This window comes from Dermochelys coriacea, chromosome 1 (genome assembly GCF_009764565.3).
Source record: "Dermochelys coriacea isolate rDerCor1 chromosome 1, rDerCor1.pri.v4, whole genome shotgun sequence".
In the NCBI taxonomy this organism is placed as follows: Eukaryota; Metazoa; Chordata; order Testudines; family Dermochelyidae; genus Dermochelys; species Dermochelys coriacea.
The window spans coordinates 188,183,644-188,200,072 of record NC_050068.2 but is presented as its reverse complement, the minus strand read 5'-3'; the positions used below and the strand labels follow the sequence as shown (position 1 = coordinate 188,200,072).

The window sequence follows — 16,429 nt, the reverse complement described above, 5'->3', positions numbered from 1 at the left end:
GGTGCTGATGACATGACTCCTGGTCTATCTTGTGCAACTCGCTCTATGATCTTCCCCAAAGTGGTTAAGAAGCATTTTTTTTCTGCTTCTGTACCTCCACCTTTTTGTTCTTCCCCATTCAATTCAAGGTCTTATGAGGTTTTAAGTGGGAAGAGGAAAAAAAACATGTCCCTGTTGCGAGGCAAGTGCTCCATGTCCCTTCCTGGGAGGGGGTGAGAGTAACGATGGCCCCACAGCTTAGTCTACACAACCATCACTTGTCTTGGGATAGCTTGGCCTAGGGCGGGGGTCTCCAAACTTTGAGACGAGGGCCATATTAGATTTTTGAAGGGGCTTCGCGGGCTGAAGCAACTGTGAAAGAAATTAAATATATGTAAATCATTTAAAAAACCACACTACTCTACTGTGTCAGTATTGCATTAAATTCTAAATCAGGCTCCCCTTTTTGGGTCTGCTCTGCCCCATGCCTGCTCCCTTCTCCCTGTGCCTGCTAGGCATGCCTGCTCTGCTGAAGAAAATGACAAAGGATTGAAAGTTTGGCTGTACTTTGGTAAGAGACGCTCCAGGTTCCCATTGTTGGTTGGGACTGTTTGGTTCTATTAGTGCTGGAGTTAAAATGTAACCATTATGAAATTGTTAATTTCCATCTTCTTTACTCCATTTATTGGAGATGTAATTAAGCATCTGGCTTGTATTTTTATTCTAAGGCTTGGCTGCTGCAGCAACTGTCCCCTAAGTTGGCTCCCGGGAGCACTCACCCCTCCGCATAGCTCAGCTGAGCTACCCGCCCTCCCCCACACGAGCTGCTGCTGGCAGCCTCTCCCCCTGCCTGCTCGGCGCATACTCAGCTGCAGCCTGCCTGTTTGCTTCTCCCTGTACCTGCTCGGCTGCAGCAACGACTCCCCCCTAAGTTGGCTCCCAGAGGCACTCAGCCCTCTGCACAGCTCAGCTGTGCTACCGCCCTGTGTGAGCTGCTGCCAGTGGCCCCTCCCCTGCCTGCTCGGCGTGCCTACTCAGCTGTTCGCTTCTCCCCTGTTGGTTGGAGGGCCAGACAAATGGAAGCCCTGGGTTGGATCCGGCCCACGGGCCGTAATTTGGAGACCCCTGGCCTAGGGTAAAGGTCAGTATGGTGTCCCTCTCTCAGGGATGTATGGCCTAGCAATCAGAGTCAATAGGGCTGCTCTGTTCGGCAGAGCTGTGTGACGTAGCAGCCAGAGTCCATAGGGCTGCCTGGTTTGGCAGGGCTGTGTGGCCTAGTGACCAGAGTCAATAAGAGAGGCTATACAGCCTAGTGGCCAGGGTCAGTAGGACTGCCTTGTTCAGCAGGGCTGCGTGGCCCAATGACCAGAGTCAGTATAATGGCCCTCTTCAGTAGGGCTATTTGGCCTGGCCATCAGTCAGAGGAGTGGGACACCACCTGAGTGGGGGTGGTGGCCAGGTAAGGGGACCAGGGCCTTCCCTGCTCCACAAGGTCCCAGCTCAGGGCCCTGTCAGTGGCAAGTGGCAAGCCCACCCAAAACATGCTGACCCTACGTAGCACAATAACTAGTCCCCCTGAACTACTTTCTACCCTGTTCCTGATGCAGTGGCTCCAGGGTCTCTGGGCTCCTTGGGCGTCCTCCAGAGTATCAGTGTCCCTGGCTTCCACCATCTGGGGCTTTCATGGTTCCCAGGATGGAGCTTGCGTCATGCATCCTCCCTCCTTCACAGTCAGCCCTGAATGAGCTGAGCTGCTCCCTTTTATATCTAGTCTCCAGCCAGAGCATACCCACCAAGGCTGTGGGGGCATGGCCTCATCAGCCCAGAGAGTAGAGTTAACCCCTACAGTACCAGTGGGGGGCAAGTGTGCCCCGTCACAGTCCCCTACCACTAACGCTCCCATTCCCAACTAACTATTACTGAATCAGCTGCAGAGAAATCCTGTAATGTTTAGCAGGATAGTTAAAAACCTCCCTTGGGGTTTCCGAGCAGCCATGCCCTAGAGTTTGTGGCATCATAGCTATCGTGTTTGCTTGGAAAACCCAGGTCTTCCTGAGTTACCACTCTAAGGATTCAAGTGCTTCTCTGCAGCCAGTTCAGTAGATAAATGGATGCCTTTCTTGGCTGTATCAAGGATCAGAGGAGATCAGAAATGAAACCAGTGAGGCATCCGCCTTTTCTAGGTGCTGGTGGCATTCCTAAAGACCATGGTTGGGGGAGAGGCTTTTTAGAACCCCCTGAAGATCCTGGGAAGAGGCCAGGAGAATTCCACCTAGACTTAGGCACTATAGTTTCCTCCTGCTCCAGCCTATGCCATTCTAAGACATCTAAGGCAAGGTTAGGTGGTTTCCTGGGCCAAGAAGGGGAGAGAGACAGCTGTTTGGCATGGGAGGAGGTGTGGTTCTGTGGGAGGCAAGGGAGCCATGAAAATACCTTGAGGCCAAATTCCTAGAGCTTTCTTGAATCTGCTGAACTTAGTGGTTTGCAAAGGAACACAACCCTACCATGATTTTTGACCTCTAGTCACTACAGGCCAATATTGTCATGACAAAATTAGGAACCCAAATAAGTGACCTGGCCTTAAGAGTTGCTGCTGAACACTTGGAACTCCCACAGAGGTGAAAGGGAGCTCAAAGTGCTCAGCACCTCTGAAAATCAGACCATTTTTATTTATGTGCCTTTTATGGTGTTAGGCACCTAACTTTAGACACCCTCATTTGCAAATGTTGATCTACCTTTAAAATTACAGTCCAAGATTCTCTTGGCTTCCATTTCTATATTAATCACCAGACAATTCTGACGGTTGCTCTATGTCTTACTGGACAGCAGAATGATGATCAGGAAACTGAATAATAATGAACTTTTATAACAATAGTAATGGACCTTCACTTGCAGTAACACCAATTTATAACAGAATCCTGTCAGGCCTCACAAATTAAATGGGTTCTGGACAGGTTCATAATTTGGATGGAGATCATCATCATCATAATAGTGGTGTTGAAGGGTCAGCAAATGACACAATTTTCTCTGAATCATTACAGAATAGTATCCCAGAGTGATACTAGTGAGCCCTTTGAGCCTCAGTGGAGCTGCCATCTTTTGGATGAGTTGTAGAATGATAGCATTTCAGGGACTGGAAAAAACTCAGTTTAGTTTCTCTCTCTTCTCTGTCTGAGCAGAATTATTCCCTATTATACATTTACTATTTTTAAAATGTATTCATTTAAAATCTTCTGGAATAGCATAACAGATTAAAAAGACATCCTAAAAAGCCTACCATAATAGAAATAAAATAAACAAAATGTATTTTGGGGGCAAAAAATCTATGCTTACTTCCCACTTGCCCAGTGGGTATTTAGCATGCAATTTTTGTTTTGTCAGGCCTAGTTTTTGAATGTCCCAAATAGTGGATATTTTTAATATTTATCTTAAATTATCTCTTAATTTCACCCCATTCATTTTTGTATCATTTTATACAATCTCAGATAATTATTTTCCCTCCTTAATATTTAACTTTCAAATATTTTAAATGTTTAGATATTTTAGACTGCTCCCTTTTACTTGTCACTAACACAAATTGTATAGTTTGTATATGTTTATATAATATGTCTACATTGAACTCTTTTTGTTTGTCATTATAAATCAATAGCTCAAGCTCTCTGTTTTTCCAAAATACACAATAAGGATAGTTTAACTGTTTTCTTTTTCTCTAGGGCCACCTTCTGCTCCACGGAATGTGATTTTCAATATTAATGAAACAGCTCTTGTGTTGGAATGGAGCCCACCTAGTGACACAGGGGGGAGAAAAGATCTAACCTACAGTGTCATCTGTAAGAAATGTGGATCAGACACCAGCCAATGTGAGATATGCGGTGGAGGTATCCGTTTCATCCCAAGACATACAGGCCTGATTAACTCATCTGTGACTGTGCTTGATTTTGTGTCTCATGTGAACTACACCTTTGAAATAGAAGCCATGAATGGAGTCTCTGAGCTGAGTTTCTCCCCCAAGCCATTCACAGCTATCACAGTTACCACAGATCAAGATGGTAAGTTTTGTTGTTATGCGTCAATTACTGCCTGTACAGTTTGTGTATATTAGTTGTAGCACCTGTTTTAATGATATGTGATTAGATGAGGACTAAGTTTTTTGCAAATTATTAGAAGTTGCTAAGTGCCTTTTGTGGGGTTTTTGAGCACTCAGTTCCTATTCACTGATAGCACTCAGCACCTGTCATGACTAGTTCTTAAGGCACCAATATATAAAAGCACATAAGCACATGGTTCAGTGCTGTAAATTTAAGTATATGCTTAAAATTAAGTATGTTTGAAAACAGTGGGATTGGCTAACTGAGAAATGGCTGTATTTAGGAAAAGGGATAAGAATTATGTTGAAAGGCTAACTTTTCTTTGATTACCAGAAGTAGCATGAGGATGTGGAAAACCTATATGAATCCATTTTATGGAGAGCCTAGGAATAGGGAATTGTCGGAGTCTTTAAACTATTGAAGTATACGGATTAATCAATTATTTTATTGGCATGCTGTAGTCCCAGCGGTATGGGTATAGTCAAATGAAATACGCATTTTAAAATATTAGAACTTAACACTACTTATATACTGATTTCATGTATTTCACATTTCAGAAGGGTGAAAAGAAAGTAAACTAAAATTTACTTTAATGATCTGGCCAAGTTTCCCAATACTTGATTCGGTATGCTATAGTTTAGAAGATTTCTACATAGCTTTTTCAGCTACCCTCTCATTACGTGAGACATCTTAATGTGCGTGTGTGTGAAAGAGAGAGAGAGCTTTAAACTGCTGGGTTTGGGGATTTTTTTTGTTTTGGATGTGGGTTCTGTTTTGGTAGCAAAATTTCTGTTGTGGATGGATTTTTATGGGAACATGATAAACTAGAAGAATTCCTGTATCTCTTATTTCTGTTTGTGTTTTCTCTCTCTACTGGAGCCTATAGAAATGCCTACTATGACAGCAACTAGCACCATGTGTTACCAACAATATAATCTATATTGGTGTTCTCTCCTGGCTTGAGGTGTTGTAGATCAAAAGGTTGCTTCAAAATTATTCCATGCTGACATTTGTTCCAGAAATGTATTTTCACCTGCTGTGCTGTGACATTGCAACTGTAGCTGAAGTTCTGAATGTAAAGCTTCAGGTAGTGGAGTAGTTAATAATCAGTTTGTCAACCTTTTCTTAGTAAAAGCCCTAATGTTTGTGAGGACCTAATCGTGGCTTCTAGTTGTATTCAGACACTTAATTCCTGCATATGTCAGCCTTTCAATTCTGGGGAAGTAGCTTTGTTGATGAGTGAGTAATGACTTGTTTTTGTTTCTACTTGGGCAGACAAAAGTGGACAAATCACTGTGTTAGAAAATGGTCATGAAAATTGACCACAAAAAACACAAAATCTACTTGCCCCCATTAACCTGATTATGGTAATTAAAAAAAAGCTAATGATATAACATGCTAATGGTATATTTTTTGCTTTGAGAACTGTCTGGAGCCCTCATAAGCTTTCAGAGTAGCAGCCGTGTTAGTCTGTATTCGCAAAAAGAAAAGGGGTACTTGTGGCACCTTAGAGACTAACAAATTTATTAGAGCATAAGCTTTCGTGAAGTGAGCTGTAGCTCACGAAAGCTTATGCTCTAATAAATTTGTTAGTCTCTAAGGTGCCACAAGTACTCCTTTTCTTTTTACTCATAAGCTTTGTATCACTTTCTTGATCTGCATCCCTTTTGAAAACTCTTACCCATTCTCTTTAAAGCAAAAAGCTGTGTCAGAAGCAGCTACTGTATGTACCGGTACTTATTTTTAGAGGTACTGTTATATGATGCTAAATGCATGTTACTAAGTGTTCACAGGCATAGGTCACCAGAGATATTTTGTTTTTAAGCTGGCAAACAGCTATCTGAACACAGCTTGTGAACTGTAGCTAAGCCAAAGATTTTTTAAAAATAATGTATCTTTTGCTGTTGTGTGTTCCCAGTATAATAGTATAGATTTTCACTTCAGTTTAGCCAAACAAGGAAAAGACCTATGGTTTGGTAATCCATGACAGCTTGACAGTAAATTCTAGCGGGTACTCTGCTTGCTTTCCTCACAATAATTCTTACATTTCTAAAGATGTTACTGTTAAAGCTTCAGAGAATTTAAGGATAGATTTTCAGAATCTCAGTCAGTTTATTTGGATATACAGGAAGAGGCAGTGTAACAAATGAAATGACAAGCCTCTATAAAACATTTTTATAAAGATAAAAGCACTTTTGTAGTCTTAGAAATTCTGTAGTTGTATAAAATAGTGATAACAGTAGGTTCTATATAAAAAAAAATATAGAGAAAATAATGTCAGTAGGAAATATGCCGGGGAAGAAAATTAATAGAGATTTGCTTGATGGAAACTATGTAGAGAAAACAATTTTTTTTTGCAATCTTCTGGTTAGGCCTGAATAAAAATTGGTAACTATGAAAGAACAGAAGGGAAATTGTTCTAGAAATCTGAGCTGAGAAAGAGAACAGTGAGAGGAGCAGTTGTCTAATTAATCTGAATAAATTAGAACTAATGTTTCTGAATATTGCGGAGACATAATTGTTTGTAAAGCACTTTGAAATTCTTGGATGTAAGGTTTTATATGAATGCAAATCATTGTTTATTATTGTACTACTTAGTGAATACTGAAAAAATAATATAAAATAAGTGTTAATGCTTAAGGGTAAGGCTATAATCATTCATGGACAAAGTTAATATACATGGAGGGCGGGGATAGATAGTTTAGATAGATAGATAGTTTCCAGTATCTGTGAAATGTTTTAGAGACCAACTGCTCCTTTTTCAAAATAAGCCTACTAATAGGGTGTATTGCACAAAATTCTTCCCCAGCTATGGAAACCCAAAAGGTACATTTCAATCTCCTGGGGAAATATATGCATAAAGTATTTAGAACTTTTAAAATATGCATAGGGTATTACTTCCTAGCCCTAGGTATATTTGTATTGTAGGTCTTGGTGACAACTCTAGTAGTTATGACTGAGATGTATTTTGCATTTTACTGTCTCTTGGCCCAGATTAGAGGAAATTTATTCTTAAAATGAGATTTTTTTCAAAGTGTGTTTGAATGTTATAACTCTGTGTGGGTGAGAGAGGGTTATTTTACACATGAGTAAGTGTGTTTAACACTGAATAATTTTATTCCCCAAATTACTAAAAATATAGTGTAGAGAAACAATTGCTTCTCTTACTACTAATTCAGGAATGAGACACCCCTTAATGTATTAGTCATATAAGGTGCCATAGGGTACACCATAACTAAAATTACCCTGCTGACCCTCAGAATTACTCACAGTTTTTATTAATGAATAATGCATGTAATATAGGAAGGAAAACAAAAAGAGAATGTAAATAAATAAATAAATAAATAAAATGAAGACAAGAAAATAATGGGTTACTTAAATCACAGCCTCTTCTGTTGTTCCTTTCTTGTGGAGAGCTTCCAGTAGAGCTCGCATAGAGGTCCAATAGAGCTATGCAACTCAGTCAGTGGCTCCTCTGCAGATCCTCTACATGCTGGATGGTAGAGCAACATTTCAGGGTGGGGCTGTTGGGCTAGGTGGGCATTGCCCACACATCATCTGCTTATCACCTCTATATGCTTGGATTATCTGTGCTCGTGACATAAATATTCAGTTCAAGCATCTGTTGGAGGCTCACAGCCAACCGAGTTATAGATGAAAATTAACATTGTTTTTGTAACCTTAAATTGATCCTTTATTCTGAAAATGAATGCAGAGAGCCAAAATTTGTACTAATTCTTTGTGGATTAAGAGTTACATTTACAAAATTTCACAACAAAATCTGTTTTTGATATTGTGTTCAGGACTATAAACATTTGTTTTAAGGATCTCAGGAAATGTGTAAATACCAAAACTGCTTCAATTACTTAAAATGAACTAACCAATTATTGTCCCCATATTTTGTAAGAATGGGGGGAAAGGTAGGATTGCCTGGCTATACCGAAAGAAAGACAGGAGATACTTGATATGGTTTTAATCAGGCTGCAACTTTATTATTAGATGTCTAGGACTAACCGAGAAATAAAATGTATAGTGCAAGTTACCCCATGTTCATTCAATAAGTGCCCGAAGGAGGGCTTCAAACAGCCCCCCTCTTTTTCCATCCAGGTCCCCCAGCCAACCTAATGCTGGGACCTTACCATCCCCATCTCTTAGGACGGTTTAGGTGGGCTATAAGAAAGGGGGATTGGCTCCCTGCTGTACCATAGATAGCAGTCCTAAACCTCCCCCTTTCATTCCTTTAACTAACATCACCATTTTAAGTCCTTTAACAAGCCATTTGTCTGGTCACTGTATACTTTCCTTATGGAGTACCTGCACTGGACATCTGCGCCACATTTACATAATTAGTTGTGACATGTAGCCTAACTCCCTTCATGCCTTATATCAACAAAGCCCTCCTTGAACCTGTTGTGGAAAAGCGAAAAAATCCCCACTCCACCTAGGCCAATCTGGTGGTGAGGGAAAAATTCCTTCCCAGCCCGCCCCTAAAAAGGGCCAGCTAGCACTATGCCCACAGCAGGTCCAGACCAAATCTGATATTTTGCCGTCTAAAGAGGAGGGAGGGAGGTGCTGCCTTGCCTGCTCTGTGGAATAGGGCTTCTCCTTCCTGTGCTTGCCCTTTTTCAACTATTCCACCCTTCTGGTCTGAGGGGATGAGTCAGTACCACCATGCTGACCCATTCCCCAGCCCCCCTTTGCAGCAGCTTCTGACTTCTCTCCCCACCCATAGAGCACTGTTCCCTTTCCCTCTGCCAGCCAGACAACATTCCCCCCCCCCCCAAAAAAAATCTCACACACACTTTAAGATGTGGTGTGGTCATTTACTTAATAGGAATGCAGCAAATCCTCTAATGGAGACAGTGTACTGTGGTTGCTCTGCTTGATGATTGCTGACAAATGTCAACCTAAAAAAATATCCATTTATATCCTTAAAATTTTGAATATCATTTATTTTCCCTGAACAAGTGTGTATTTTTTTTACCTTCCAGATATAGATGTTTTTTTTCTCTCTCTCCCTCTTTAGTGCAGCACAAGCCAATTGATTCTATTAACTTTAATGTCTTGTGATCCAACATTATCAATTAGGTCAACAAGAATCTACTCAGCTTTGAGGAATAAGTCTTTAATTGATGCATCATGGGAAGCAGAGGGGAACAAAATGTGATATATTTGGGTATCTATCTCTAATGTACCGATTGATATGGTCTCTCTGGCTTTTCAAACAATGTCTTGAGTAGTAGTGTATTTGTAATAACTGATATGTAGGATCTGATGTACATTTTCCCACCAAATTACCATGTTAAGAGCCAGGAACTAAAATTCTGGGTGCAAACTATTTACCTGATGATACATTTGACAATAACATCACAATTGCTCTAGTTTAATTTGCAATAGGGATGTTTGTGAAGAACCGAGTAAAGTGAACATTGTATAAAAATTGATAGATTTTATAGCATTGGAGGAAGAAGTTTGTCTTTTTTTTTTAATTGTCCCCATTGCAATCAGTGGAAGTTAAGAGCATTAACAGGATCAAACCCTAAGAGGTTAAGATGTTTGTTCATCATCTTGCATGATTTAAAACAAAAAATGCTCAATAAGCCCATTTGTACTCTGTGCACCCTTCTCAGCTAAGAACTGTATTAAAGTAATCAAGCACATTTCATTGAGTTGGAACCTTTCACAGTGAGTGATATGTAGTTAGAAGAATCATTATTGAATATTCTAGTCAGGGTTGGGTGCAAGGGATTCCAGATATAAGCCTGTGACTTCAGTAATTAGAAACCTTAATTGACTGACCTGCTGAAATTCTTCAGTTGTATTATCACAGTGTGTTTTCACAGTTTACCTAAACATTTCTGAAAGGTATTTCATTTAAAAAAAACTCCAGTGTTCCCACCACTTCACAAGCAAAATGAAGACTTCTGTTGCTTTCTTGGCAAGAGGAATTATTTTGGTCAAAGGCAGTAAAGGAAGACATTAATCATGGCTAGTCAATCTGAAACAAATTGTGTTTGTAAATGTCATGACTTTCACATAAACCTTTAGGGAGCATGTTCAAAGTGAAGGACATGGTAAATTACAAACTAATTCTGCTGATGTTTGCTATGGGGTCTTTAAAGCAATTATGTCAGTAGCAGGTTGCTCCGATTCATTTGCTTCTTAAAAAGTAGTTTCCTCATTACATTCAACAACCCTTCTCCTTCCACTTCTGTCTCTCTTCCATATGGATCTGCCTTAGGCTCACAGTTTTGGAGACAGTGTTCATTTATATACTCTGAGAGTATTAAGTTATATACATTGGAAGAAGGTCGAAATCAAATTCAAAACTACCTAAAGTTTCTGAAGTTTCAGAAAACTATTTGTTTTACACTGAGTTACTTTCCAAATAATATTTCTAATAATAAACACTCACCTACTCCTGACCAGGTTCTATAATCAGAGACATCTCTCTGCTAGTTCCGTCTCCTGATTACAGACCTGAACATGCTTTCACCCCAAAGTAAAATTCAGACAGGCCTCCCATAGAAACAATAACAAAAGATTGCTTCTGTGAAAAGATTAACATTATCTAGGAAATGCACAATGACTATTTCATTTTGAAATATGTGCTCTTTCCTTAACTCCTGGCTTAAGTGACGCTTGATTTTTTTTTTCCTGTATGAACTCTATTTCTGACTGAGGACTGGGGGATGACTGCCAGTATCAAGGGTTTGAAAGCTTTACTGGGGGGAGGGGGTGGAGCAACACCACCACTTCAATAAAAGGCTGTCTTAATACCATTAAATCTCATTGTAATCACGTTTCCTCTATTATACACATAATCTGTGGCTTCAAAGGGAAGTACTTTAATGCATATGAAATGTATATGTGCATTGTACCTTGGAAAAGGACATGTCGCACAGAAGTGCACTCATTGTCACAATCTGACTGCCAGGGCCAAAAGGACCAAGAGACTCACTGAGACTTCTCATCATAGAGCGATCCTTCCAACCAGCCTCACACCCTGGTGCAGACGCTTCCCCCACATGGCTCTCCCACTCTGCTGGTCGCCCACTGACCCTCATTTGCTGCCTCCTTCCAAGAGGAAATCCTCTCTTTCCCATGCTGATGGGAAGAAATGGGCTACCACATCACCCTCTGTGGAACTGCCCAACAGAACACCATCTCCTATAAGGTCAGTAGCTTCAACATCTTCATGGGTGAGACATAGCTCCCATGACTGTCCGAGTACCTCCAGTACTGGAGCTAAAGAGAGGTCTAAAGACCCTAAACAGGCAGACCTACAGGTGACCGCACTCTCTCGAATGTGGCATGAGACCTTCAAAAATGGTGCTGAGCGCCCTGACCAAATCATCTTTGGGCACCACAGCACTAAAGAAACTGCTGACACCTTTCAGAGTAGCAGCCGTGTTAGTCTGTATTCGCAAAAAGAAAAGGAGTACTTGTGGCACCTTAGAGACTAACAAATTTATTAGAGCATAAGCTTTTGTGAGCTACAGCTCACTTCATCGGATGCATTTGGTGGAAAAAACAGAGGAGAGATTTATATACACACACACACAGAGAACATGAAACAATGGGTTTATCATACACACTGTAAGGAGAGTGATCACTTAAGATAAGCCATCACCCACAGCAGGGGGGGGAAAGGAGGAAAACCTTCCATGGTGACAAGCAGGTAGGCTAATTCCAGCAGTTAACAAGAATATCAGAGGAACAGTGGGGGGGGGGGGGTGGGGGGGAGAAATACCATGGGGAAATAGTTTTACTTTGTGTAATGACTCATCCATTCCCAGTCTCTATTCAAGCCTAAGTTAATTGTATCCAGTTTGCAAATTAATTCCAATTCAGCAGTCTCTCGTTGGAGTCTGTTTTTGAAGCTTTTTTGTTGAAGTATAACCACTCTTAGGTCTGTGATCGAGTGACCAGAGAGATTGAAGAACACTTCAATCTCTCTGGTCACTCGATCACAGACCTAAGAGTGGCTATACTTCAACAAAAAAGCTTCAAAAACAGACTCCAACGAGAGACTGCTGAATTGGAATTAATTTGCAAACTGGATACAATTAACTTAGGCTTGAATAGAGACTGGGAATGGATGAGTCATTACACAAAGTAAAACTATTTCCCCATGGTATTTCTCCCCCCCCCCCCCCACTGTTCCTCTGATATTCTTGTTAACTGCTGGAATTAGCCTACCTGCTTGTCACCATGGAAGGTTTTCCTCCTTTCCCCCCCCTGCTGTGGGTGATGGCTTATCTTAAGTGATCACTCTCCTTACAGTGTGTATGATAAACCCATTGTTTCATGTTCTCTGTGTGTGTGTATATAAATCTCTCCTCTGTTTTTTCCACCAAATGCATCCGATGAAGTGAGCTGTAGCTCACGAAAGCTTATGCTCTAATAAATTTGTTAGTCTCTAAGGTGCCACAAGTACTCCTTTTCTTTTTGCTGACACCTGCATCTCTTATCAGCATTGGCATCTCTATTGGCACTGATATGCCCTATGGCACTAACGAGACTGTTGGCACAGTAAGCCCTTGATTCCATCAGCTGGCTGTTCCAGAGAATTCGCCTCTCCCTCGGCACCAGTGCAACTGCCGATGATGCTCCTCCCTTCTCCCCAGGAGTTGAGGTACCCCAAGGATCTGATGATATCTGACATGCCTGAGTCACCACTACTCAGACACAAGCTCCCTCCACTTCTGTCCTCTTCTCCAAAATCACAGCATTGCTCCCTTTCTTCTCTGAGGATGCCACCACCCTTCCCGAACAAGGAAGAGGAGGAGGAATACTCGGTCTCACACTCAGATTTGGGACAGGCACAAAAGGCGACATCTACACAGCCTCAATATCCACAACCTGCAACTGAACCAAGACCCTGGTACAGACTGTCATGCATGCAACCCCAAGTGAAACTCCCTCCACATTGGTAGTACAGGGACTCTAAGGCCATGTACAGAGCAGTTTCCAAAGCCTCCTATAGAACAAAGCCAGGGACATCCACACTCATCATCCTCATCCATCTCTCAACCCCCAGAGGCCAATCCGCTCCTATTAGAGGATCAGGAAGAAAAATCAGAGGAGGAGATTACATCACCACTTCATATCTCCTCCTCTTCCCCTGATACGGCGATCATGCCTCCACTCCCTATGTCAGCAGACAACTTTAAACACTTCCAGGAGCTGTTTTGCAAGATTGCAGACTTCCTCCAGATGCCTCTGCAGGAAGTGAAACAGCAACAGCACAAGCTGCTCGATATCCTGCATGCCTCTGCATTGGCGAAGATAGCCCTCCCTATCAATTAGGCCTTCTCTACCCATCTAAGGTACTCTGACAGACCCCAATGTCCATCTCGCCAACCTGTAAATGGGCGGACAAGAAATATTATGTCCCCACTAAAGATATGGAATTTCTTCTTTCTTACCCCACTCTGAACTCCCTGGTTGTCAATGCCATGCATGAGAAGGGGCGACAATATCACCCCCTTATGACAGATTGTGGAAGCAACTGGACCTATTCGTCTGCCAGGCTTATTCATCTGCCATGCTCCAGTTCCATACCTCCAATTATGAGGCTCTCAAGGTCAAATACAACTATATCAACTACTCTAAGATGTAGGAATTTTGGCAAGACCTTCCTGATGAGAAGAGGGAGCAACCAGGTGCTCATATCTGAAGGGCATCTCTTGGACAGTATGGCTTTTCAAGCATCCTTGGACTTCACTGATATAGCTGCCCATTCCGTTGCAACAGCCATAGTGATGAGACGAGCATCATGGCTACACCTCTCCAGACTCCCTAAGGAAGTACAAACCACTGTTGAGGACCTAGCCTTTGAGTGCCCCAAATTATTTTCAGAACACATGGATAAGTCCCTACACTCCCTAAAGGACTCTCGAGTGACTCTCTCTCCATTTTCTCAGCATTTATACACCAGTGCCAAAGAGACAACTGGGGAAATACCAACCTGCCCCGAGATCCTGACCTCCACCTTTCACCCCTTATCAACAGTACAACACACAATGCTGGTGACAGAAACCCCCTATGAAGCGCAGACATTCGACTCCTCAAGGACCTACTTCTCACACATCTTTAGCCAGATGACAATTTTGAAGGTTTGGTTGAGGCCCCAAGACTCCTCCCCCCATGTTCCGGTCACTACAACCATCTTCAACATCTCACCAGTTTGGTGACCATTTAGCCCCTTTCTATCGATCTGACTATTCACATGTCACTTTTTAGAGATCATCAATGAAGAATATTCCATCCTGTTCCTTTCTGTCCCCCCTACCCATCCTCCTTCTCCATCCATCCCTCTTCAGAGACCCTTCTCACAAAGACATTCTACAAGAAGAATAAACCACCTCCTGCAATCGAGAGTCATAAAACCAGTCCCATCTCAACACAGAGGGAAGGATGTTTATTCCCATTATTTTCTGATCCAAAAGAGATCCGGCAAGTGGAGACTGATCCTAGACCTATGAAACCTCAACATGTTCATCAAACTGCAATGCTTCAAGTTGGTTACCCTATCAACCATTATCCCAGTACTGGAACAAAGGGACTGGTTCTTGGCCCTCAACCTCCAAGATACATATTTTCATACATCACCATATACCCTGCTCACAGACAGTTCCTCAGATTCATCATAGGGACCAATCACTACCAATACAGGGTATTACCCTTTGGAGACTCTACAGCCCCCTGGGTATTCTCCAAAGATCTCACAGTAGTGTCCGACGACTTACACAAACAAGGCATTGTCCTATTTCCATAGTGAGGCAACTGTCTCCTCAAGGCCCCATCCAAATCCAACACCCTTCATGCCATACTGCTGACGATGGACCTCCTTTTCAAGCCTCAGCCTTTCTACAAACCTACAAAAATCAACACTGTTACCAGTACAACACCTGGAGTTTATTGGGGCACACTTGGATGCCATACAAGCCAGAATCTTCCTCCCTGCTCACAGATTTTCAGCAATAGTCTATATAGTAACCCCAGTGAGAACCTGTCCCCAGATATCAGCCAGGTTGTGTCGCCAGCTGCTTGGCCACATGGCAGCAGCCTCATTCATGGTAAAGTATGCAAGGTTGCACATGTGCTGTCTCCAGGCATGGCTACATACAGACTGTGTATCTCACAGACACAGCCAGGGGACAGGGAGAAGGGGTGGTTGGATGGGGCAGGAGTCCCGGGGGGCAAGTCAGGAAGGAGAGAAGGGGTTGGATGGGGTGGCAGGGGGCAGTCAGGGGTTGGGGGTCTGGGGATGGTCAGGAGTCAGGGGACGGGGGGTTGAATGGAGCAGGAGTCCTTGGGGAGCTGTCAGGGGGTGAGAAGCGAGAGGGGGCGGGAGGCAGATAGGAGGTGTGGGCCGGGCCACTCCTGGCTGTTTGGGGAGGCACAGCCTCCCCTAATGGCCCTCCATACAATTTTGGAAACCTGCTGTGGCCCTCAGGCCAAAAAGTTTGCCCACCCCTGTTCTAGAGTTATGCCTACCGGCATATTCTACTATTGATCGGGTATTGCACTATAAAAGTTATGATGGACAATATCTCCTGCATATTCTACATCAACAGGCAAGGCGGAGTGAGATCACAGTCGCTGTGCTCAGAAGCACTGCAATTATGGAACTGGTGTATGCAGCGCGACATCACTATTTCGTCCATGTACCTCCCTGGACACAAGGACGCCCCAGCAGACTCATTGAACAGGAGATTCTCCCAAGACCACAAGTGGGAGCTGGATACACAAACTCTACATCACATATTCAGCCACTGGGGATTCCCAACCATAGAGCTCTTCACCACACCAGGGAACACCAAATGTTCAATTCTCAATTCTGCTCAAGAGTGGGCTTAGGCCGTGGACCCTGGGAGATGCATTCCTTGTCACATGTGGTACCCTGATACTGTACGCCTTTCCAACCATTCCTCTCTTGTTCAGAGTAATCCACAAGATTCAAGGGGACCAAGCCCCAGTCATCCTTATAGCTCCAACATGGCCACAACAGATTTGATATACTTACCTCATTCGCATGTCCTCCAATCAATCTGCGATCAATTCCTCAACTCCTCTCTCAGGATACGGGTTGAATCCTCCATCCCAATCCACAGCTACTCTATCTGAATGGCATGGCTCCTCCATGATTTTGGGATTTGGAGGTGACCTGTTGAGAGCCAGTAAAAGAGGCACTCTTGAATATCAGGAGTGATGCAGCTCAATGCACTTACCTCCAAAAATGGACAACATTCCAATCCTGGTGCACCACCAATCGTATCACGCCAATGAATGCTCCATTACCGCTCAACCTAGTTGATATATTACATTTTATATTTTAAAAGATCAGGGTTATC

General features: G+C 42.6%; 1 protein-coding gene across 4 annotated transcripts in view; it reads left to right on the top strand.

Moving 5' to 3' along the window:
- The window catches only part of EPHA6 (EPH receptor A6), an 844,148-nt gene that overhangs the window by 451,294 nt on the left and 376,425 nt on the right, over nt 1-16,429 (top strand). For all 4 annotated transcript variants that reach the window (XM_038403007.2, XM_038402996.2, XM_038402988.2 and 1 more), the window contains one exon: nt 3,693-4,028. In XM_038403007.2, coding sequence (XP_038258935.1) covers nt 3,693-4,028 — 336 coding nt within the window. The remainder of the gene's footprint in view (nt 1-3,692; nt 4,029-16,429) is intronic.